The sequence below is a fragment of the Eubalaena glacialis genome, chromosome 7, assembly GCF_028564815.1.
Source record: "Eubalaena glacialis isolate mEubGla1 chromosome 7, mEubGla1.1.hap2.+ XY, whole genome shotgun sequence".
Classification (NCBI taxonomy): Eukaryota; Metazoa; Chordata; class Mammalia; order Artiodactyla; family Balaenidae; genus Eubalaena; species Eubalaena glacialis.
In genome coordinates, this window is record NC_083722.1 from 29,060,503 (window position 1) to 29,086,290 (window position 25,788).

Here is a 25,788-nt window from a genome sequence, read left to right on the forward strand (position 1 = left end):
TAAGCCGATAGAGCCATCATTATCAGAGTTATAACAGTCAGCCAAACTTATTTCTAGAAAATATTAAAAGAAAGATATTTTAGATAAAACATCAGGGAAAATGTTAAATGATCAATTAAATAGAAGTTCACTGATTAAATGAATATACTTCTTTTAACAGATATGTAAATAACAGCTTGTGGAATTCCCTGGTGGGCCAATGGTTAGGACTCTGTTTTCCACTGCAGAGGGCAAGGGTTCGATCCCTGGTCTGGGAACTAAGATCCGGCATACTGTGAGTCACAGCCAAATAAATCAATAAATAACAGCTTGAAATCAATTCAATTCCTATAGGTTAGTCTAAAACAGAAGAACACATTCAATATTGCTGGAAATCAAAGGTGACAAAAATAAGATTCACCATTCCAGGTATATCCATAACTAAACCAACTACTACTATATGTTGATTTATTATGTAACTAATATATGATGGCAATGTGTTTGAGTACTAGATTTATTTATTTTTATTAAGGTTACATTTACCTAACATAAAATTAACCATTTGAAAGCGAACAACTCAGTGCCATTTAGTACCTTCACAATGTTATGCAACCACCACCTCTATCTAGTTCCAAAACCCTTTCATGACCCCGAAAGAAAATTCTGTTCCCATTAATCAGCTACTCCCCATTCCCTCCTCTACCAGGGCCACAAGGGGTCCACTTTCTCCACATCCTTGCCAATACTTGTTATTTTCAGTTATTATTATTATTACAGACATCCTAGTGGGTGTGAAGTGGTAGCTCAATGTTGTCCTGGTTTGCATTTCTAATGACTAATGATGAACCTCTTGCCATATGCTTGTTAGTCATTTGTATATCTCATTTAGAAAAATTCTATTTCAGTTCTTTGCACATTTTTTGATTGGACTGTTTATCTTTCTGTTGGTGAGCTATAATAGTTCTTTATATATTCCAGATACTGGACCCTTTTCATACTTCAGATATTCAGATTACCTTAGCCACATTAAGTTCCTTCCCTTCAGGCCTCTTCCCAATCACTACCTCAATGCTCCCATCCAAAGGTATCTTCTAACACCATAGATCACTTTTGAATATTTTAATTTTACATCACTGAAATCATAATATGCTGCTGTATGAAACTCTATCTCATTCATTTTTCGCTATGTTATATATATAGTATCCTGGCATATGAATACACTTCAATTTTTTTATCCATTCAACTACTGATGGACGTTTGTGTTGTTTCCAACTGATGGTCAGTGTAAATAATGCTATGATAAACTTTCTTACTTGAGTCATTTGGTGTACATAGGGAGCACACATTTCTTGTGAGTATATAATTAGGAGTAAAAGTGCTGGGTAACAGGGTATATAGATTTATTCAACTTTAGTTCTCAAGAGTAGATATAACAGTTTACATTTCCACCTACAGTGTATAAGAGTTCTGAGAATCTGTATCCTCACCAACATTTAGTATTGTTAGTCTTTTTAAAAATTTCACCCATTTTGGTGAGAATCTTACTGTGGTTTAAAATTATATTCCCTTGCTGAGTAATGAATCTGAATAACTTTTTCATACATTGATAAGAATGAAGCAGGCTACTGAAAGGTATGTCCAAGAAAGTCTTCCCCAAAAGCAGGAGAAAAACCTGTGCTCCAAACTGTTGCTATCATTACTCTCCTGAGGGGCAACATGCATGGCAAGCACTCGAGGTACCTCTGAGGAAACAGTGAGAATGACACTGCTAAGCAGATTTGAGAAAACCCGTGTGGTGGCTTGGGCAGGGAGTAGACAGTGAGGATTTACACTCCATTCTTATGATTTGGGAAAGTATTCCATGAAATAATGGGGTGTCACCTAAGAATCAAGGGCAATAGGATGATTCGTTTCATGCTTTCCACTAGCTCTTTTTTAATCCTCCTCAATATGGCAGGGCTTTTCAAAGGACATACTCTGTGAAACTGAGATCAAAAGAGAGATAAAAGTAATGAACGCACACACTGGTGGCATACACCGTTTCTCCTGTAAGAAGGCTTAAGGCTCCTCAAAGTGGCCCTAGCCATGGTTTGAAAAAGCTCTCTCTGTTGACTCTGGAACAAGAGAGAGATAAACTTATGTTTATTTTTAAAGAAATAATTTAATCTATGTCAATAATATTCAGACCCTCTGAACTGACAGTGGCTTTCTCCCCCAATGCCTGTTAATAGGCAATGCCTGACACTTTTCTTATTTCTTGCACCAGATCTACTAAAGCCATGTCAGGTTAATGAGAACATTTTGACAATATTAAGAATTGTTCCCCTTGTTATATTTGTCTTGTTTCACTTATTTAAAAAATGCTTACATTTGCACACCTAAACTTTGAAATCAACACTTTATAGTAAGTTTTAAAATCTTTCCAGTGAAGAGTTTTGGTGGTGGTGTTAAGATTTAGAAATAAGGGGAAAAAGGTCTTTTCTATTTACTCACATATTTATCTCTTCTGGCATTCTTCATTACTTTGTGTACATCCAAATGCCAATACAGCATCATTTTCCTTCTGCCAAAAAGAACCTCTGTTAACATTCCCTGTGTAGTACATACAGGTCTACTAGCAAAGAATTCTCTCAGATTTTATCTGAAAGTTTTAGTTTTGCCTCCATTGCCTGAAAAGTATTTTTGCCAGGTAGAGAATTCAAGGTTGACAATTATTTTCTTGCAGACTTTATGTTTTTCTCTTTATCACTGCTTTTCATAGAATTTATGATGATGTGCCTTAAGGTGATTTCCTTTATGTTTTTTCTGCTTGGAGTTCACTGAGCTCCTTGGATCTGTGGGCTTAAAATTTGCACCAAATCTAAAGATTTTTTCAACCATTATTTCTTCACATATTTTTTCTGTCCCCTCTCTTCATTTCCTCAGGGACTCCATTTACACATAAGTAAAACCGCTTGATATTGTCACTGAGGTCACTGATGCGTTGTTCATTTTCTTCTAGTCTTTTTTCTGTATATTTTAGATAGCTTCTACTGCTATGTCTTCCAGTTCACTAATATTTCCTTCTGTAGTCTCCAAACTGCTGGTAATTCCATCCAGTGTCTTTCATTTCAGATGCTGTATTCCTCGTCTGCAAAATTTCAATTTGGGTCTTTTTTATATTTTCCATTTCTCTCACCATCATGTTTGTGTTTTCTTCTACTTTACTGAACACATGGGCTACATTTATAATAGCTATTTTAATGTTCTTGCTGCTATTTCTATCATCTCTTGATATTTCTGGGTCTGTTTAAATTGACTGACTTCTCTTTTGGTTGCTATTTTCTTGCTTCTTTCCATGTCTGATAATTTTTGATCAGATAATGGGCATTGTGAATTCTATCCTCTTGGGTGCTAGATTTTGTTATATTATAATGTAAAGCATTCTGGAATTAGATTGATCTGTTTCCAAGGTAGGCCTTTAGTCTAAGCTGATATACCCTTTTATGGACTTCAATGCCTTATGAGGTCTTGTGGCTCATGGGAACATGAACTATTTGTGAGTTCCAGAAACTGTTTCATCAAATGTCTTCCAGCAGTTATTTCTCCAGCTATGGAAATTTTCCTTTCACGTGTATGTAATTCAGTACTCGGCCAAAGCCTCATGGTAAGCCCTGTAGAGCTCTCTCAGTACTCTATGCAGTTCCTTCCATTCTGGCACTCTGTCCCACAAACTATAGCTGCCTCGGCCTCCCTAAACTCCTATTACCTCAACTCTCTATGAATACTGGGCTCTGTTTGGCTTTCTTCTTTCGGCTTCCTGAAAACTGCTTCTAGACAATAAGCTAGGGGTAATTTTAGGGTTTGCCTCATTGGTTTCAGTGATAACAGTCCTATGCTACCGGTTGTCCGATGTCTAAAACCACTGTTGTATGTATTTTGTCCAGTTTTCTAGCTGTCTAACTCAGGGGGACAAATTCAGTCCCTGACACTTCATCATGGCCAGGATTTTGAGCAAATAAATGTAATACAAATGCATTACCTTCCATTTTATTTATAAGATCAACTGACTGATTTCAGGGAATATAATAAGTCATATTCTTAATTTTAACAAAACCCTTACCTACTTGATGAAGGGGACTATAAAAGAAATATCATAATGAAGATAATAAAGCCAGTAACATACTTCTTACATTTGGTTCTATGTATCTTTGTATGATGAATTTTTCATGTAGGAGATATTATAACCAAGTACCAAAATAAACTGATCCAAGACTTGGACCTAACAACAGCTATATCACAAAGGACTAATCTGAGATTTAAAAATAGCTTTATTAAATATAAATTGTTTTTGCATCTAAATTTAAAAATCTCAAATGCAAAAACAAGGGGAGTTGGGGATATAAAAACTTTCCATGCTGAGCACAGATCATGAGAAAGAGATAAAGCTATGAAGGTGTATGATATTCACAGAGTCAAGAGTGTGCTTGCTACATTTAGTGAATGAAAAGAGTAGAAGATGATACCAAAAATGTACTGAATAATTTGGGATCAGTTCCTAACAACACCAAATGCTGACCAGGACGTGGAGCAACAGGAACTCTCATTCATTGCTGGTGGGAATGCAAAATGGTGCAGACACTTTGGAAGACAATTTAGCAATTTCTTACAAAACTAAACATACTCTTACCATATGAACAAGCAATTACATTCCTTGGTATTTACCCAAGTGAACTGAAAACTTATGTACACACAAAAAGTATGCAAGGTTTATAGCAGCCTTATTCATAACTGCCAAAGCCTGAAAGCAACTAAGATGTCCTTCAGTAAGTGAATGGATAAACTGTGATACGTCCGGGCACTGGAATATTAATCAACACTGAAAAGAAATGAGCTATTAAGCCATGAAAATACATGGATAAACCTTAAATGCGTATTACAAAGTGAAAGAAGACAATGCGAAAAAGCTACATAGTGTATGACTCCAACTCTATGACATTCTGAAAAAGCAAAACTATGGAGAAAATAAAAAGATCAGTGGCTGTCAGGGGTTGGGGGAAGAGAGACATGAAAGCACAGAACACAGAGGAATTTTAAAGAGATGAGACTATTCTGTATGATATTACAATTATACATTTGTCCAAACTCATGAAATGTACAACCCCAGAAGTGACCCCTAATGTACACTATGGACTCTGAATGGTAATGATGTGTCAATGGAGGTGCGCTGACTGTAACAAGTGCACCACTATCGTGCAGGATGCTGATGGTGGGGGAGGCTGTGCATGTGTGGGGGCAGCGAGAATACAGGAACTCTGTACTTTCTGCTCAGTTTTGCTGTGAATCTGAAACTTCTGAAAAACAGTCATTAACAAATGAATCTGAAATAGAAGCCAGACAAGGAACTAAAATGAGAGAAATCAGTTAAGAGAATACAGTAACACTTTAAGCAAGAGACAAGGATAGGAAGTAGAAACAACACAGGCAGTAGAAACAAAAGAACTCTGCAACAGTATTCAAGTTTTTGCAAGAATATATCACCTAATCTACTAGATACAGCCACTGCAGACCTTTTTGTACAAAGAGAAGGTGTTAACAATAACAAGTAATGTTTTTAAACAAAATACATATGGTATGTTGGAATACCTTTCCAAGTTTATATGACAAATATATGCAGTGAACATTAAATAATACATAATAAATCACTTACATGTTTTAAGTAAGAACTCACTCTTATACCTAAGAAAAAAATTTTAAATGTATTTCAACTGGGACACTATGAAAATAATAAGAGCATAACTGTTTAATGCTTAGTTTTCTTACACATTATTTGAAATAACATTAAATACTACATCCTTACTGAGGTGATGGTATAACTTTTTCATGAATGTAAACTGGTATCAGTTTGAGTAAAAATCTTAATTTCCTATTGATCTTGACAAACTCCCTCTTCGAAATCCCCAAGCATTACATAGTAAATAATGAACACTTGTTAAAAATCAGTGTGAATGACTCAGTGTGGAGGTATGTTTTTCTTTACACTGACAATGAAAGGAATTATTTTTCTGAAAGTAGAAGAATTTGCCTCACCTTTTTCTTCAGGCTTTGCAGGAAAATACTTCTTCTCTGCACCTGTCAGCTCAGGCTTTGGAGCTGAGGGGAAAAAAAAAGTTAATACATTAAAAAAAAAAAAAATTTTAGAGCACAAAGATAATTATACTCCTAAAAAGCAAAGGTTTAAAAAATAACATCAGATGAAAATATGGTTTAAAAGAATGAACAATATACCAGAGTCACTGAGCTCAATATATAATCCTGCACCTGCCACGATCACCTTGAGTAAGTGATAGCTCTGTGGTCTCAGTTCCTTCCTTATCAAATGAAGGAGTTCACATCCTCTACAATACTGCTGGTCCAGTAGAACTTTCTGGGATGATGGAAATATTCTGTTTTTGTGTGGTTCAGTGCTGTCCACTGAGACTTGAAATGCTGCTACTGCAACTACAGAATTAACTTTCTTATTTTATTTAATTTTAATTAATTTTAAAAGCCCAGTATGACTAGTGGCTAAAAAAGCTCCAATACCAACTTCCATAAAAATTACTTTTAACTTATCCTTGCTCTCAGATAAGGTTAGCAAACACAAAGCTGAAACTATGGAGGAGGGAAGGACTTGCATTATTCTAAAAAAAGAGCAAATCTTTCAAAGAAAAAAAAATTGGACAGCACATTTAAAAATCAGAAATTAAGGGCTAGAACTTGTAGAAATAGAGTCAGATTACAAAACTCTAACTCTGGAAAACTCTTCTAGGTACTCCATCATTTATTCCACTGTTTAAAAAGGAAAAACTAAACTCTTCTAGTTTGCTTAAGCCTTATCACACTCTCTGAAGGAAGAGTATATAAAAAATCAGTATTTGTTTGCGGCATTAAAAACTGGATTGCATCTGAAAAGGTAGAATAACTTATTAACTAGGTAAATATATTGTCTTCTTTTTTAATATATTGTTTTCTATAGATTTAAGCTTAGTCAATTTTCTTAACTCAAAATGCCATATAACAAAAATATCCAAATTATTTTCAAGATTCCTATTTTATACAGTTTGTATTTTAAAAAAAAATACTGACAGATATTAATACACGTGAACATTCAATATTTATGTATTTTTAAAAATTATATATAGCACCATAATATTTAATTTTTGCTAAAAGAAAATAAATGATTTACAGGAGACGCAATTTCACCATTTTAGAACTTAAAAATATGAAAAATAGCCATCTGAATCATCTGTTTCGTACTTACCTGGACCCTTCGCAGGTGGTGGTGGTTTCTTTGGTTTCTATTAAAATAATAATTGTGAAAACAGTAAAACACTTACATATTAAATATTTATAGTTAAAGTAAACTCTGATCATAAATGATCTAAGTTACATAAACATCTCTCCTCATCCCATCCCTGTCAAAAATTATAAAATCATAAGATTCAAACAACTCCACAAAAGGTCACAGATGAAAAATATATTCTATTACAACAAATGCCTCTTTGATCAAAATTCAAATATTTCAAAAATATCACTCAGTTAGATAAATTAAAAAAAATCTTAACGATGAGCAAAAATATTCTCTCCTGCCTCCCCTATTTTAAGATTCCTATGCACCATTTTACCACTCTTTAACAGCTGAGTTTTTTTTGTGGGGGAACGAGGGGTGGCAGGGAAAGGGAGAGAGAAAGAGACTTTGTTTAAAAAGAATAGGAGTAGCTAATAAATATATCTAGCTTTCACTCTTGGTTATTCAGAACTCTCAAAAAGAAGACTAAAGGCAAAGGTCTGTTTTTCAGTTTATTAAAATTCTCTTGGGTTTATAAACATGCACTCATTTTTGCCTTAAAAAACTTGAGACACATTTGTAAGTATGTGAATTTGGTTTTTCCAAATTAAAAAATAACTGATAATCAATATTGCATAAACACCTAATAAAAGCCAAAAGAAGAAAACGTGTTCATTAACAAGAGTATAAAAATAAAGCAAACCCGAAGGCTGTTGAATTAATACTGAATGAAATCTAGCAAAGGAAGAATCTCAGACAGTGTAAGCCTTCATACATGATCCTCTTGTAATTTACTTTAAACGAAAGACTGCAAAGGTTAGAGATTTCTGCATTGACTTAAATCAAATACGGTAGACTGTCTTGCTGGGGTGTGTCTGTTCTCTGTATAACTCTTTCCCTCTAATTTAAAAACTCAATTAGATTCATCCCTCCATAGGCGATCAAGCTGTAGAAAAGCAAAAGATCACTGATGGATGACTCAGTCTCACTTTATTCACTGTGAGACGTGAGATAGATACATTAAATCCTGTAAGGAGGCAAAGCTTTCTTCTCACTCTCCCAAAAATGCAGGGACAGAGTAATAGTAATCAATAGTACCTGAAAATAAAAATTTTCAACAAAATTAAATAAAAATATAATTTTTCGTACAGTCAAGTGCTAATTTGTCTAAATAGTATGGGCAGCCTTTTTTCTTCTAATTATAATAAAGTAATAAAGTCTAAGTTAATTTGTAAGTTAGGGGGAAAGAAAAACAGGAATAAAGCACAGAACTGATACACTGTTTTGTTTCACCATAATTCAGATAACTTTTACCTGATTCTATAAATCTGAAATCCCCTCAGAAAATTATTCAGTTACTATGTAAAAAACTTGTTTTTTAAGAAATATTGGCAAAAGGTTTTTAAAATTATTATCATCACTGAAAAAGAAAAGCTTACAGGAAAGTCCTTATCCAGTTCATTTATCTGAACAGCAAAATTGTCTGGAAATACTCCTTCTTTACCATTAAGTTCACCCTTCCACCAGCCAGCGTCTCCAGTCTCCTAAACCGCAAAATGAAGAATAAAGATAATAGGGGTTATCTCTAAATAAGAAAAAAGTTAGCAACAAAACAGGAAAATACTGAATTCCATTGTTTCTACAAGGAAAAATAAAGACCTAACAGACTTTGAGGTCCTCCTAAAAAAATATATTGCCCACACATTACTTCAAGCAGCAGTTATAAAATTAAATTTAATTTCTTAATTAGTCAAATAATTTAAAAATTCAGGGGACTTGCCCAGTGGTTCAGTCGGTAAGACTCCATGCTCCCAATGCAGGGGGCCTGGGTTCGATCCCTGGTCAGGGAACTAGATCCCGCAAGCATGCTGCAACTAAGAGTCTGCATGCCTCAACTAAGAAATCCTCATGTCGCAACTAAGAAGCCTGCATGCCACAACTAAAGATCCCACGTGCCGCAATGAAGATCCTGCATGCTGCAACAAAGATCCCGTGTGCCACAACTAAGACCCAGGGCAGCCATAAATAAATAAATAAATAAATAAACAAAAAAATAATTTTTTAAAAAATTCAGTTTACAAGGATAAAAAAGAGAGAGAGGAGAAAGGAAAAAGGAAAGGAAGTAGAAGAGGAGGGTGGTGAGAGAATATAAATTTCCAAACTGTTATCTTAACATTCTTTTCAACACTTTATACACCAAAAATTAATCACATTATTCATTTGCTTTAGAAATTAACAGAATCTTCTACAATTCCTTCCAAATACCCTTCCATGAGAAATTAGTTGTTATCAATCCAATCTCCATGTGTATTAAAAATTATATGCACTGGGGGGAACTGGTCAAGATGACAGAGTAAGCAGACCCTGAGCTCACCCTCTCCTGAAAACTATTAAACTTAAAATTATTAAAACTTAAAACTTAAAACTTAAAACTATTAAACTTAAAACTATTAAAATTAAAACTATTCACAGTAAAGCAACTATCAATGTGAATGACTAGCAGAAAAGAATTTCCACAATTAAAGATATAAAGAAGGAACCACAATGAAACAGCCTGGAGGGGCAGAGACACAGTATAATCAAGACCCACACCCCTGGGGAGGTCACGCACAAAGGTCAGGATAATCACAACTGCAACACATAACAAGTGTTGGGGAAGATGTGGAGAAAAGAGAACTCTCGTGCACTTTTGGTAAGAATGTAAATTTGTGCAGCTGCTATGTAAAACAGAATGGAGACCTCTCAAAAATTAAAAATACAACTATCATATGATCCAGCAACTCTAATTCTTGGTATTTTTCCAAAAACAAAAACACTAATTCAAAAAGATACGCACCTTTATGTTCACGGCAGCATTCTTTACAATAGCCCAGATATGTAAGCAACTTAAATATCCATCAGTAAGCATCTTAAATAAAGATGTGTTTCATATATATATATAATGTACATTACCATGTATATATACATGTATATATACATATATGTTTTATATAATGTATATTACAATGTAATATGACTCTACCACAAAAAAGAATAAAATGTTGCCATTTGTGACAACATGCATGGACATCAAGGGTATTATGCTAAGTGAAATAAGAAAGACAAATACCATCTCACTTATATGTGGAATCTATAAAACACAAGGAATGAACAAACATAATAAAACAGAAACAGGCTCACAGATACAGAAAACATACCGGTGGTTGGCAGAGGGGAAGAGGTTGGGAGGGATGAGTAAAAGAGGTGAGGGAGCTTAAGAGGTACAAATTTCCAGTTACAAAGTAAATGAGTCACAGGGATGAAATGTACAACATTGGGAGCATAGTCAATAATATTGCAATAACTTTGTCTCGTGACAGATGGTAACTAGAAATAACAGATGTATAGAAATATCAAACCACTATGTTGTACACTTGGAACTAACATAGTGTGGTAAGTCAATTACACTTCAATGAAAAAACTTCTTTTAATTACATACACTAAACAATCTGTTAAGTCAATTTAAAACAACGGGAGAAATTTCAAAAATTAATTTAAAGCAAAAACAAATACTTTAATATTTCTCTATTACAGTTATTACAGGACTCTGCCCACACCCCAATACTGTAGGGTTTTCTTTTTCCTTAATTCATTCCAAGTTATAAAACTACCTCATTCTTTGAAATAGCTGCATCATTTTCCATAGTATGACATTTCATAACCATTTACATATTGATGGACATTTAAGTTGTTTCCCTATTTTTCTTCTTTTTCTTTTTATATTACAAACACTACAACAAACATTAGGTGGGGCAAAAAATGCAATGAGGTAAAATAGGAAATGAGAACAGAACCCTGGGGGGGTGGGGGGGTGGGGGGGTGTGGTTAGAGAAAAAACACAACTTGATGGTAAAAATAATTTCCAATACATCAATTATAACAAAGACAGACAACAAACATTTGCTTAAAAAACCTTTCTGATCACTTACTACGTGCCAGGTTCTCAGGTCACAGAAATAAACAAGACAAAGTCACAGCCCTGCTAGAACTTACATTCTAGTGGTAACGCAAGACTACTGAAAAATATTTCTATGAATAAATTAAGTGATTCACCGAAAACTGAGAAAAGTCTTACCTTACTTATCAACTGTATTATCTCCCCTTCTTTAAAAGTAAGTTCATCTTCATTAGTACCTTCATAGGCAAACAACGTTCTACAATATTCTTTAGCTAAAATGAAAAATGTAAATAATGAAGCTTCTACAAATTGGTTCTTTCAACAAATACTTAAGCCTCTATTTTGTCTAAAGAAATGTACACTAGAAGCTTCTAGAGATGATTTCAATCATTTTGGCCAATACTATATGTTGAATTAAGTAACAATTTCATTAATCATTCATTCAAATAGTTACTACATGCCTACTACGTTCTAGGCACAGTTCTAACTGTATCAGATACATCAGTGTACAAAACATACAAAAATCCTTGACCTCATGGTGCTTATATCTAGGAGGATTTAACACTCCAATGAAGTAGTACAATGTAACAAATGTCTTCAACAAATCTAATAATATATTTGAGCATGCTTCATTCCTAATATGAAAATTTTATTCAAACACTTACCTTTAATTTTACTTTCAGTGTCTGTTTTTGTTATCTCCACACTCTGAGTTTTGGATCCTAGTGACTGTGTGATTAAGGGCTAGAATAGAAAGGATGGTGTCAATTATTTTAAGTTAGAACAAAGCTAATAATGTTAAACAAAATTTCCATTAACAGTTATCTAGCTCTCCCTAATGGTACTTATAGCCAGGTTAGTAATGTGACTGAAAACTGCCATGAAAAAGATAAATAATTGAAAAGCTACTTAAATGATAGCCCAGAACGTCTAGTTTTTAAAACTCCCTATCTTAAGGATAATAAACATACTCTGATACCCATAATACCGTGATTTTAGAACCTCTAAAATAAATAAAAATAGCATTTGAAAATTTACCATGTACCAATCTCTCAGCTAATAAGCACTTTACATACATTGTAACTTAATCCTTAGAACAATCTGCATAAAGTAGGCACTATCATCCACTCCTTTCATGGGTTAGGAGGCAGTTAGGTAACTTGCCCCCAGTAAAAATAATTTAGTAGTGGAGCTCAGATTTGAACCTAGAAAGTCTGACTCCAGAAGGTGGGCTCTTAAACAACTGCATTAAACTTCCTTACAATGAGACAGAGTATAAAATAAAGTCTTTATACTTACTGCTGCTATGAGAATGAAAACATTTAGGTAATGTTACAACCCTTTATAACAATATATAGTCTAGGAGGCAATTTTCCATTGTAATTGACTACAGTAAGTCCTTCATCTTGTACTAGTGTTTCCTTGAGTTCTGTCCTCAGAAGTAACACTACATTTGACCCTGGATTTCATTAGTTAAAAATCTGAACATACTGCTAATTTACCTATCATTGTGTGTTCTAGTTATCTTTTAAGATGCTCACTTTAATTTCTCCTAATTTTAACCATCATATCTTCCAATCTGGTCTTACAAACATAGCAAATGTGCTCCCTACTTTATCAATTCCTAGGTCAGTGATCAAAGAAAGCCTTCCAAGGCCATCCTATATGGTAACCCTGAGACTACTCTCATTAACAACAACTCTTTAGTGGACATTAAAAATGGCAAATGAAAGATTACCGGTGTAATCATTAATCAAATAAAGTTATTCAATATAATCATAAGCTTCAGAGTTAGAAAGCGACCCCACATCATCTAGCTTAATGTCCCCCATAATGCAGACATTGCTTCTAGACATTCCTAGCTATTACATGACTATACAGCACTATTCCAACAACAAGAACTCTAATCTTTACCTTTAAAACCAAGAATTAATTAGGCCCATAATCTTAATGCCAGACAGTCACAGAGCTAGGAGAGGGCAGGACAGAAAGTACAAGTTCTCTTTCCTGAACCCAAATTATTATTACATGAGAAAATATGTAACAAGCTGGGAAAGGAAAAAAAAATGTTGAAACTAACCATTTTAGGAGAAAACATCAGAATATATTTCACCAACCAAAACAGTCTTCTAAGTGAAATGTAACTAAAAAAGGCAAGTAAATACTAAAATATTTTAAAATCTTACAGAGTTAAATAAGACATACAAATGAGCACTACAAGGGAAACAACGCTTTAAAAGTCAAGGGACAAGCCACCTATGTGAAGTACTCAATCTAATCTCCAAGGTGTTAACACCAGGAAGACTATATTCTAAAGACTGTAGCTATTTCCCCCACAAAATAGAAACTTAACAGTTTATTTTAAAATCTCTTATTAGTATGGTACATTTGATTTACTTCACAATGCCAGTGAAACGCTAATAAAAAATAAAGTTCTCCATACATCTAGAGCTAGCAATTAGATTTCACCATTGTTGACAATCCAGAGTAAAGTTAGGCAGTGCCCAATTAACTTAATATCTCACTGAGAATTCACTTTAAAATGGCCCATTTTAAGCCTACTTCAAATTGAAAGAAAAACATATAATTTTAGCTTTAAAAGGAGAAAACTTGCCTTTTCTATTTTTACACTATGATAACTAAAAACTCTCAAGTTTCCACTAAGAAAAGTTTGTGTTAAATTTACCCCCCAAAATCCAATTTTATAAGAATCAAACATAAACATTAAAGTAAGTCACTTAAACTTGAAAACAGTTTCTCACAGTCTTCTCATTCATAATCTATTATTGGCAATCTCAAAAAAGAAAAGGTAAGAGTTGCAAACTAACTTTTACATTTTAAAAAAAGCTTAATGAGAGAATGAATGGGGTTAATCTAAGGAAAGCTCATCATTACTACCTTCTCTGGTTTTTTCTCTTCTGTTTCACTACTGGATGTTCTTGTCCTAAGTTTCACAGAGCCTTCTTTAAATATATCTCCAAATCCAACTCCTCGGATTTTCTTTGGCTGGGTAATTGATCCAGGTGCAGTTTCATTCCCATTTCCCGGAGAAGGTAAAGGTGAGGTAGACCCAGTCAAAACAGTTTCTGAAAGGATAATTTGTTTTTAAAGAATGACACCTAAAATCACAAAAACCTTGACATTCCCCTTCCACAGTATTTATATTCTATACCTCCTAATAAAAAATGGTATAAAATAATATGGTATAAAATGGTATAAAAAGACTGAGTATTAAAATATCCCAAAGAATAAGATACACTTTATACTGATTTTTTTAATGTTGTTTAAAACAATTTTAGGTATTCCTAATTAGTAAAATGTTAATCGGAAATCCAGGAAAGCATAGTATACCAGATCCTTAAGAAGAGCATATCAAAATTTACAGCTCTTGCACAAAGATGAAATAATGTAAGACAGAAACATTAAAGAGATAAAGTTAATCATTTAAAAAAGTTACATGACCCAAACTGATCAAAATTAGGGTGATTTTCTGAATATAAAAACTGGTAATATTAGCAAGTTTTTATTTTAAAAAGTCCACAGTTCAAGGCCTGTCATTTTAACTCAGGGATGAAGTAATTAATAATCTAAGAAAACAATTCTAGAGTAATCATCCAAGAAGATTCCAGAAACATTTCAGAATGAGGGCTGAGGGGTAGGGAAGAATACATGATTTCAGTTCATTTAATTAAGCAGTCTGTTGAAGTTTAATGGTTAAGAACAACAGAGGTAATAATAAAAATGGTAGTTACCACTTATTCAGGGCTTAATCTGTGCCAGCTATTTGTTGAGCACTATACATGAATTATATCTAATTTACATAATCACCCACAGGCTTAACATTAAGCACTATTATTCCTCATTTTCAAAATAAGTAAAATGGGCAGTTATTCAGAACTTTCCCAAGGCCATACAAGTAGTAACAAAGCCAACATTTGAACTGAATTCCAGATGACCCCAAAACCAGTCCTAAATATTTTAACATAATGACTCAGACAACAAAAGCCTCTAATCACACATTTGAAATTATCTGAGAAGAAGTTAACAGAAACAACTTTTATGAACTTAAGAAATGTAATGCTAACAAGTACAGTGATCTACCCTAACCACTTGCAACGTTAGCCCAAGCCACATATATTTTTGGTGATATATTTTTAAATAAATTTTACTCAAAGAAAGCTTACATACAGTAAAATGGACCCATTTTAAATGGATATTACAATAATTTTTGACAAATGTATGCACCATGTAACCACAATAATCCAGATACAGAATATCCCTGTCACCCTGAAAAGGACACTTACACACGATCCCAGTGAATCCTTCCTACCCTCAAGTCTCAAGAAACTTCTGATCTTCATTCTGTCAGTATAGATATGTCCTTTTTAAAAGTTTCATATAAATTAAACATACAGCACATAAGTCTTTTGTGTCTCCTTCTTTTGCTAAGTGTAATATGTGTTCCATGCATCCACACTTCATTCCTTTTTATCACTAATAGGTATTCCATCAGACAGGTATATCACTATTTACCTAACATTAAGAACGTTAGCTGGTTCTTCATAGATGAACTTTATCCAATTTAGAAAGTTCCCTTCTGTTGCTATCATGAAGAGTTTTTATCATAAGTGTTGAATATGTAAAAATCTTTCTGCATCTACTGAGATGACCATATGGTTTTTCTCCTTTAAACATTTTAATATGTTAGATTATATCAATTTTTGAATGCATAGAATAAACCGCATTAGTCATAATGTATTAACATTTACATATTTTGCTAGATTTGATGTGCTAATATTTTGTTGAGGATTTCTGTGTTTAATCTTCATGAGATAAAGTGTTATAATTCCTAAAGTCATATAGACCTAAGAAATCTGAAAGAATTTGTGGAAGATTAAATGCTGGACAGAATTCACGAGTGAAACCACATAGGGAATTTTCTTTGTGTGAAGATTTTTTTTCTCTTTTTAACATCTTTATTGCAGTATAATTGCTTTACAGTGTTGTGTTAGTTTCTGCTGTATAACAAAGTGAATCAGCCATATGCATACGTATATCCCCATATCCCCTCCCTTAAATCCTCCTTATCCCACCCCTCTGGGTGGTCGCAAAGCACCGAGCTGATCTCCCTGTGCCACGCAGCTGCTTCCCACTAGCTATCTATTTTACATTTGGTAGTGTATACGTGTCAGTGCTACTCTCTCACTTCGTCACAGCTTACCCTTCCGCCTCCCTGTGTCCTCAAGTTCATTCTCTACGTCTGTGTCTTTATTCCTATCCTGCCCCTAGATTCATCAGAACCATTTTTTTTTTTTAAGATTCCGTATATATGTTAGCATACGGTATTTGTTTTTCTCTTTCTGAACTTACTTCACTCTATATGACAGACTCTAGGTCCATCCACCTCCCTACAAATAACTAAATTTCGTTTCTTTTTATGGCTGAGTAATATTCCATTGTATATATGTACCACATATTCTTTATCCATTCATCTGTCGACAGACACTTAGGTTGCTTCCATGTGCCGGCTATTGTAAATAGTGCTGCAAAGAACATTGTGGTACATGACTCTTTTTGAATTATGGTTTTCTCAGCGTATATGCCCAGTAGTGGGATTGCGGGGTCATACGGTAGTTTTATTTTTAGTTTTTTAAGGAACCTCCATACCGTTCTCCATAGTGGCTTTATCAATTTACATTCCCACCAACAGTGCAAGAGGGTTCCCTTTTCTCCACACCCTCTCCAACATTTACTGTTTGTAGATTTTTTGATGATGGCCATTCTGACCACTGTGAGGTGATGCCTCATTGTAGTTTTGATTTGCATTTCTCTAATGATTAGTGATGTTGAGCATCTTTCCATGTGTTTATTGGCAATCTGTATATCTTCTTTAGAGAAATGTCTATTTAGGTCTTCTGCCCATTTTTGCATTGTATTGTTTTTTTGATATTGAGCTGCATGAGCTGCTTGTTTATTTTGGAGATTAATCCTTTGTCAGTTGCTTTGTTTGCAAATATTTTCTCCCATTCTGAGGGTTTTTTTGTCTTTTTATGGTGCCCGTTGCTGTGAAAAGCTTTTAAGTTTCATTAGGTCCCATTTGCTTATTTTTATTTTTATTTCCATTTCTCTAGGAGGTGGGTCAAAAAGGATCTTGCTGTGATTTATGTCATAGAGTGTTCTGCCTATGCTTTCCCCTAAGAGTTTTATAGTGTCTGGCTGTACATTTAGGTCTTTAATCCATTTTGAGTTTATTTTTGTGTATGGTGTTAGGGAGTGTTGTAATTTCATTCTTTTACATGTAGCTGTCCAGTTTTCCCAGCACCACTTACTGAAGAGGCTGCCTTTTCTCCATTGTATATTCTTGCCTCCTTTATCAAAAATAAGGTGACCATATGTGCATGGGGTTATCCCTGGGCTTTCTATCCTGTTCCACTGATCTATATTTGTTTCTGTGTCTTGATTACTGTAGCTTTGTAATATAATCTGAAGTCCAGGAGCCTGATTCCTCCAGTTCCGTTTTTCTTTCTCAAGATTGTTTCGGCTATTAGGTGTCTTTTGTGTTTCCATACAAATTGTGAAAATTTTTGTTCTACTTCTGTGAAAAATGCCATTGGTAGTTTGATAGGGGGATTGCACTGAATCTGTAGATTGCTTTGGTTAGTATAGCCATTTTTACAATGTTGATTCTTCCAATCCAAGAACATGGTATATCTCTCCATCTGTTTGTATCATCTTCAATTTCTTTCATCAGTGTCTTATAGTTTTCTGCATACAGGTCTTTTGTCTCCTTAGGTAGGTTTATTCCTAGGTATTTAATTCTTTTTGTTGCAATGGTAAATGGGAGTGTTTCCTTAATTTCTCTGTCAGATTTTTCATCATTAGTGTATAGGAATGCAAGAGATTTCTGTGCATTAATTTTGTATCCTGCTACTCTACCAAATTCATTGATTAGCTCTAGTAGTTTTCTGGTGGCACTGACAGGATTCTCTATATATAGTATCATGTCATCTGCAAACAATGACAGCTTTACTTTTTTTCCGATTTGGATTCCTATTATTTCTTTTTCTTCTCTGCTTGCTGCGGCTAAAACTTCCAAAACTATGATGAATAATAGTGGTGAGAGTGGGCAACCTTGTCTTGTTCCTGATCTTAGTGGAAATGGTTTCAGTTTTTCACCATTGAGAATGATGTTGGCTGTGGGTTTCTCATAATGACCTTTATTATGTTGAGATAAGTTCCCTCTATGCCTACTTTCTGGAGGGTTTTTACCATAAATGAGTGTTGAATTTTGTCAAAAGCTTTTCTGCATCTGTTAAGATGATCATATGGTTTTTCTCCTTCAATTTGTTAATATGATGTATCACATTGATTGATTTACGTATACTGAAGAATCCTTGCATTCCTGGGATAAACCCAACTTGATCATGGTGTAGGATCCTTTTAATGTGCTGTTGGATTCTGTTTGCTAGTATTCTGTTGAGGATTTTTCATCTATGTTCATCAGAGATATTGGCCTGTAGTCTTCTTTTTTTGTGACATCTTTGTCTGGTTTTGGTATCAGGGTGATGGTGGCCTCGTAGAATGAGTTTGGGAGTGTTCCTCCCTCTGCTATATTTTGGAAGAGTTTGAGAAGGATAGGTGTTAGCTCTTCTCTAAATGTTTGATAGAATTCGTCTGTGAAGCCATCTGGTCCTGGGCTTTGGTTTGTTGGAAGATTTTTAATCACAGTTTCAATTTCAGTGCTTGTGATTGGTCTGTTTATATTTTCTATTTTTTCCTGGTTCAGTCTCAGAAGGTTGTGCTTTTCTAAGAATTTGTCCATTTATTCCAGGTTGTCCATTTTATTAGCATATAATTGCTTGTAGTAATCTCTCATTATCCTTTGTATTTCTGCAGTGTCAGTTGTTACTTCTTTTTCATTTCTAATTCTATTGATTTGACTCTTCTCGCTTTTCTTCTTGGTGAGTCTGGCTAATGGTTTATCAATTTTGTTTATCTTCTCAAAGAATCAGCTTTTAGTTTTTTTGATCTTTGCTACTGTTTCCTTCATTTCTTTTTCATTTATTTCTGATCTGATCTTTATGATTTCTTTCCTTCTGCTAACTTTGGGGTTTTTTTGTTCTTCTTTCTCTGATTGCTTTAGGTGTAAGGTTAGGTTATTTATTTGAGATGTTTCTTGTTTCTTGAGGTAGGATTGTATTGCTGTAAACTTCCCTCTTAGAACTGCTTTTGCTGCATCCCACAGATTTTGGGTCGTCGTGTTTTCATTGTCATTTGTTTCTAGGTATTTTTTGATTTCTTCTTTGATTTCTTCAGTGATCTCTTGGTTATTTAGTAGTGTATTGTTTAGCCTCCATGTGTATTTTTTACAGATTTTTTTCCTGTAATTGATATCTAGTCTCATAGCATTGTGGTCGGAAAAGATACTTGATACGATTTCAATTTTCTTCAATTTACCAAGGCTTGATTTGTGACCCAAGATATGCTCTATCCTGGAGAATGTTCCATGAACACTTGAGAAGAAAGTGTATTCTGTTGTTTTTGGATGGAATGTCCTATAAATATCAATTAAATCCATTTGTTTAATGTGTCTTTTAAAGCTTGTGTTTCCTTATTTATTTTCATTTTGGCTGATCTGTCCATTGGTGAAAGTGGGGTGTTAAAGTCCCCTATTATTATTGTGTTACTGTCGATTTCCCCTTTTATGGCTGTTAGCATTTGCCTTATGTATGGAGGTGCTCCTATGTTGGGTGCATAAGTATTTACAATTGTTATATCTTCTTCTTGGATTGATCCCTTGATCATTATGTAGTGTCCTTCTTTGTCTCTTGTAATATTCTTTATTTTAAAGTCTATTTTGTCTGATATGAGAATTGCTACTCCAGCTTTCTTTTGATTTCCATTTGCATGGAATATCTTTTTCCATCCCCTCACTTTCAGTCTGTATGTGTCTCTAGGTCTGAAGTGGGTCTCTTGTAGACAGCATTTGTACGGGTCTTGTTTTTGTATCCATTCAGCCAGTCTATGTCTCTTGGTTGGAGCATTTGATCCATTTACATTTAAGGTAATTATCAATATGTATGTTCCTATTACCATTTTCTTAATTGTTTTGGGTTTGTTTTTGTAGGACTTTTCCTCTCTTGTGTTTCCTGCCTAGAGAAGTTCCTTTACCATTTGTTGTAAAGCTGGTTTGGTGGTACTGAATTCTCTTAACTTTTGCTTATCTGTAAATTTCTCCATTGAATCTGAACAAGATCCTTGCTGGGTAGAGTAATCTTGGTTGTAGGTTTTTCCATTTCATCACTTTAAATATGTCCTGTCACTCCCTTCTGGCTTGCAGAGTTTCTGCTGAAAAATCAGCTGTTAATCTTATGGGGATTCCCTTGTATGCTATTTGTTGCTTTTCCCTTCCTGCTTTTCGTATTTTTTCTTTGTATTTAATTTTTGATAGTTTGATTACTATGTGTCTCGGCATGTTTCTCTTTGGGTTTATCCTGTATGGTACTCTCTGTGCTTCCTGGACTTGATTATTTCCCTTCCCATGTTAGGGAAGTTTTCGACTATAATCTCTTCAAATATTTTCTCAGACCCTTTTTTTTTCTCTTATTCTTCTGGGACCCCTATAATTCGAATGTTGGTGCGTTTAATGTTTTCCCAGAGGTCTCTGAAACTGTCCTCAATTCTTTTCATTCTTTTTTTCTTTATTCTGCTCCCTGGTAGTTATTTCTACCATTTTATCTTCCAACTCACTTATCCTTTCTTCTGCTTCAGTTATTCTGTTATTGATTCCTTCTAGAGTATTTTTAATTTCAGTAATTGTGTTGTTCACCACTGTTTGTTTGCTCTTTAGTTCTTCTAGATCCTTGTTAAATGTTTCTTGTATTTTCTCCATTCTCTTTCTGAGATTTTGGATCATCTTTACTATCATTACTCTGAATTCGTTTTCAGGTAGGTTGCCTATTTCGTCTTCATTTATTTGGTCTTGTAGGTTTTTACCTTGCTCCTTCGTCTGTAACATATTTTTTTGTCATTTCATTTTTTTTTTTTTTTTTTGTTTTTGATGGGTGGTGCTGTATTCCTGTCTTACTGGTTGTTTGGCCTGAGACGCCCAGCACTGGAGTTTGCAGGCAGTTAGATAGAGCTGGGTCTTGGTGCTGAGATGAGGACCTCCGGGAGACCTCACTCCAATTGGTATTCCCTGGGATCTGAGGTTCTCTGTTAGTCCAGTGGCTTGGACTCGGAGCTCCCACCACAGGAGCTCGGGCCCGACCTCTGGCCTGGGAACCAAGATCCTGCAAGCTTCGTTGTGCCGTTAAAAAAAAAAAAAAAAAAAAAAAACGGAAGAAAGAAAAAAAGGAGCAGTGCAATATCAAAGAATAAAAAACAAAATAAAATTAGAAAGATAAAAAATATATTATGAAAAATAAAACTATAATTGAAACAACTGCAAAAGGTAAATAAGATGAAACAACTGCAAAAAGGTAAAATAAAACCACAGCAGAAAAAAGAAAAAAGGGGGAGGGGGAGGGGAGAACAAGCCAAAAGGAGAGATCACCGGTCGCTAGGGTTTCCTCCCATCCCCTTAGGTGTCTGTGGTCTCCCACAGGTGCCTGGTAGGTGCCCTAGTTGTGAGGAGACGCGAATTCCGCGTCCTCCTAGTATGCCATCTTGACTACACCTCCTGTGTGAAGATTTTTGATAATGAATTCAATTATGAATCAGCAGATGATTCTAAGGTGCAATTATCAGTTTGAGTATTTGATTATAGCCATAAAATAAACAGTTTCTTTTAGATTTAGTGATTCTAAACTTTACTACAGTCATTAAAGCATATATCATTAAAATAAATGCATAGATATTTCAATTATCTAGTACTAATGGATAGGCTAATTGCTTTTGAACTCTAGAGTTAAACCTTCTCGATCCATATCTCACCTCTTCCACTGTATATGCCCAGTTTCTTCACCTGCAAAATGGGATACTTCATAGGATTGTTACGAGAATTAAATCAGTTGATTCCTGCAAAGCACTTAAAACAGTGCCTGGCTCAGGGCCTATTACTTTTAACAAGTTTAAAGATGTATTATTGAAAACTATTCAAGTAGGAAAGAGCATGATCACATAGAAGGAGCAAAAAATAAAAGGGCAACGTAGACATTAGAAGGAAGAAAGCAGCGGGTCGGGGGAGAAGGCAGGGACAAAGGAGGAGAAAAGAACAAAAGAATGGAGAGAAAGGGTAAACAGAAGGTCTCATAGTCAGACAAAACAGAAATCTTACCCTATATGGTATTTCTAATATTTTTATGTCTATGTTTTATCCATCAGAGACTGTCCTTGCATTGCTAAGCTTTAAAAAAGATTATATTTCCATTTTATGTATGGCACTGTCAGTCATAAAACCTAACAGCAAATCTTCCTATTAAACCTAAAACTCTCCCTTCCTCCCTTTCTCACGAAATCTCTACAGCAAAAACTACTTGATGACTTGCACCTCCACATAAAATGACTTAAAACCACCAAGAGCCCCAAAATACAACTACTTTTTGAAAAAACAAACAAGAATCATTATGTGAACTGCACTGAGTGCTAAAGAAAAATAATATAAAGTAAGAAACCTGATGAAAATACAAAGTACTTAATGGAAGCAATCCAAGTTCACTATTAAAGTGAATGGGTCTTACATTAAGGTAAAACATGTAAACCAAGTAGAAGAACTTGGAATCTACTTTAGTTGCTGGCATAAATTCTCCCTCTTTTTACTCCAAGAAGAACATCTTTCACCATCATTCAAAGATTTTTATGATACTCCTACATTTCCTAAGAAAATGTTGTGTTTGTGTGTTATGGACTTAAAATCTGTATTCCTTAGTTCCTAAAAAGAATCATTTAGAAAGAGCATCTGGCTCTAACAACAACTTGTAAAGACTCATATAACATATTACCAGTAAAAGCACTGAAGCCCCAGAACATTCTTCCTTACAAAGCTGCTCACCAGGAGAAAGAGTTCAAGGTGAAAGCTAATGTGAGATTAGACACCAAAGTAAATTGTGCACCATCTTAACTCCTGGAGACTAGGCTGCAGATCACCAAATTTCTATCCACCTTTGGCACACCCAGGGTGCATCACCATTCTACAGGGATCCTGTGCCCCACTAGCAATAAGCATCATCTTCCTTTTCAGAGCCTGAATAATGAAATGAAACCTCAGATTGACTCCTCCGAAGAGAATGAACATAAGACACGACAACTCCTGAAGAACAATCTATCAGAGTTTCTTAAACATTTTGTGCAATGCATCCCTCTAGTAGCCCGGTAAAGCCCAGAGGGATACATGGCTCAAAACATTTAACAATCCCTGTTGGGACCTTTTTAGTCTCCTCAAAATTCTGACCTCTTCACTCTGCACCTCATTCTTCGCTTCTCTCCTTTCTTGTAGAAGAAATTAAAAGTCAGATTATCTCGCCCTCAGCTTCTGGGCACTAACTCTGAAGTACCTCCAATAAATTGAAACTAATCATGATACCTATAATGTAAATCTCATTTCCTCCCACCTCCTGGGTAAATCCTGTTCTGCTGATAAATCCCATTCTTCTGAATTTGCATCTTCAGCTTCTCCCTCTGTACTTGTCCTCTACCATTAGCATTTGAAAATGATCAAGACTTTTCCTTCTTAGGAAAAGAAGGAAAACATTCTGGAGTATATGTTGCTACACTGCTTTACACTTACCAATCACCTCTCTTCACTGCTTTTGTCCAGGTCACTAATGATTTCTTCAACCCTAAATCAGGATTACATTTTATTTCTTACCTTACTTATCTTATTTAACCTTGCAGCAGCATCTGACACTACTGTCCATGTCCTCCCTGAAATACTCCCTTCCCATGATGACCACTCACTCACAGGTTGCCTCCTGGCTCTCTCTCTGTGCCTTCTTGGTCTTCTTTTTAGTTACTCTGTCTTGGCCTAGACCATAAATGTTGCTACATAGGATTCTATCTTAGGCTGTATTCCTTTTTCACCCTAGACATTCTCCCTAGGTAATCTCATCCAACTCCATGGTTTCTTGTACCACCTAACATACTTTCAAGCCTCAGTTTTGGACATCCACCCCAAATTTCTTTTCAAGGTTTCAGACACACACATACAGCTGACTACCAAATATCTTCACTTGGATGCCCTGACACCCCCACAGGACTCAAAGTCAACATCTCCAAAAGTGAATTCATCATCTTCTCCCAAGACTTATCCCTTCTCTGCAAATGACATCATCTACCCAGCTTACTGACCAAAGATCTGGTAGCCATTGACTCTTCTTTCTCAGTCATTCCCCATCATCCCATCACCACAAGGTGCAGTTCTTTATACCGCCTATTTAGCACAGGAATGCTACCCATGTTTCTCCATTCCCATGATCACTCCTCTAGTTTAGGTTAATACTATTCCTACCTAAATTATCAAAACATTCTCAACTGGTCTCGCTACCCCAATCTTATTCTCCTCCAATCCACTCTTGACACTGCAACCAAACCACTCTATCTAAAAGGTAATCTGGGGCTTCCCTGGTGGCACAGTGGTTGAGAATCCGCCTGCCAATGCAGAGGACATGGGTACGAGCCCTGGTCCGGGAAGATGCCACATGTCGCAGAGCAACTAAGCCTGTGTGCCACAACTACTGAGCCTGCGCTCCAGAGCCCATGAGCCACAACTACTGAGCCCACATGCCTAGAGCCCATGCTCCACAAAAAGAGAAGCCACTGCAATGAGAAGCCCGCGCACTGCAACGAAGAGTAGCCTCCGCTCGCCACAACTAGAGAAAAGCCCATGTGCAGCAACAAAGACCCAAAGCAGTCAAAAATAAATAAATAAAATAAATTTATATAAACAAATAAAGTAATCTGATCATTTCTCTCCCCTCTAAGGCTTCTCTGTGACTTGACTACCAGTTCTGTAATGCCTTCTTAAGCCTGACCCAACAATTTCTCTAGCCTCAAAACTTACCACATCCAACCATACACTCTATAATCCCTCTGAATTGAATCTCTTTCAGGATCTTGAAACTGCTCTGCTCATTCTTTACCCTCTGCCACAAACCTGCCTAGGGATCTCCTACCCATTCTGAGATCTCAATCATTAACTTCCTATGGGGCGCATTCCCTTACATCCTTCCCAGTCTGAGTTAGTTCTTTACACATCTACAGCACCCTGAATCTTCCTGCCACAAATATTTCTCATGCTGAATTATAATCACTTGTCTAATATTCTTTTCTTTCTCCACGGACCAAAAGCTTCAAATATGGGGAATAATCGTGACTATGTTGCTCATCACTGTATTCCCATCAACATGCACACTATACTCAACAATAAGCACTCAATATACTGAATGAACAAACATATGAATGTTGAATTAACTAAATAACAGTATTTATATTTAGAATTTCCCTTCACTCACTTCAACTTTTAAATTTCAGATTCGGGAATGCACTGAGTCCATGGGAAATGCCATCAAACCCACATATTACTGCTCATATTTCTCACAGGGGTGAAAGTACATGACTGACATGC

The 25,788-nt window shown here is 35.2% G+C and overlaps 1 protein-coding gene across 1 annotated transcript in view; it reads right to left on the reverse strand.

Annotated features, from left to right (window-relative positions):
* The window catches only part of CD2AP (CD2 associated protein), a 113,114-nt gene that overhangs the window by 21,341 nt on the left and 65,985 nt on the right, over window positions 1–25,788 (reverse strand). The window contains exons 6-11 of the mRNA XM_061196114.1: window positions 14,124–14,311; window positions 11,891–11,969; window positions 11,403–11,497; window positions 8,728–8,832; window positions 7,262–7,298; window positions 6,049–6,111 (exon numbers count right to left, since the gene is read on the reverse strand). Of these exons, the coding sequence (XP_061052097.1) occupies window positions 6,049–6,111; window positions 7,262–7,298; window positions 8,728–8,832; window positions 11,403–11,497; window positions 11,891–11,969; window positions 14,124–14,311 (567 nt within the window). The remainder of the gene's footprint in view (window positions 1–6,048; window positions 6,112–7,261; window positions 7,299–8,727; window positions 8,833–11,402; window positions 11,498–11,890; window positions 11,970–14,123; window positions 14,312–25,788) is intronic.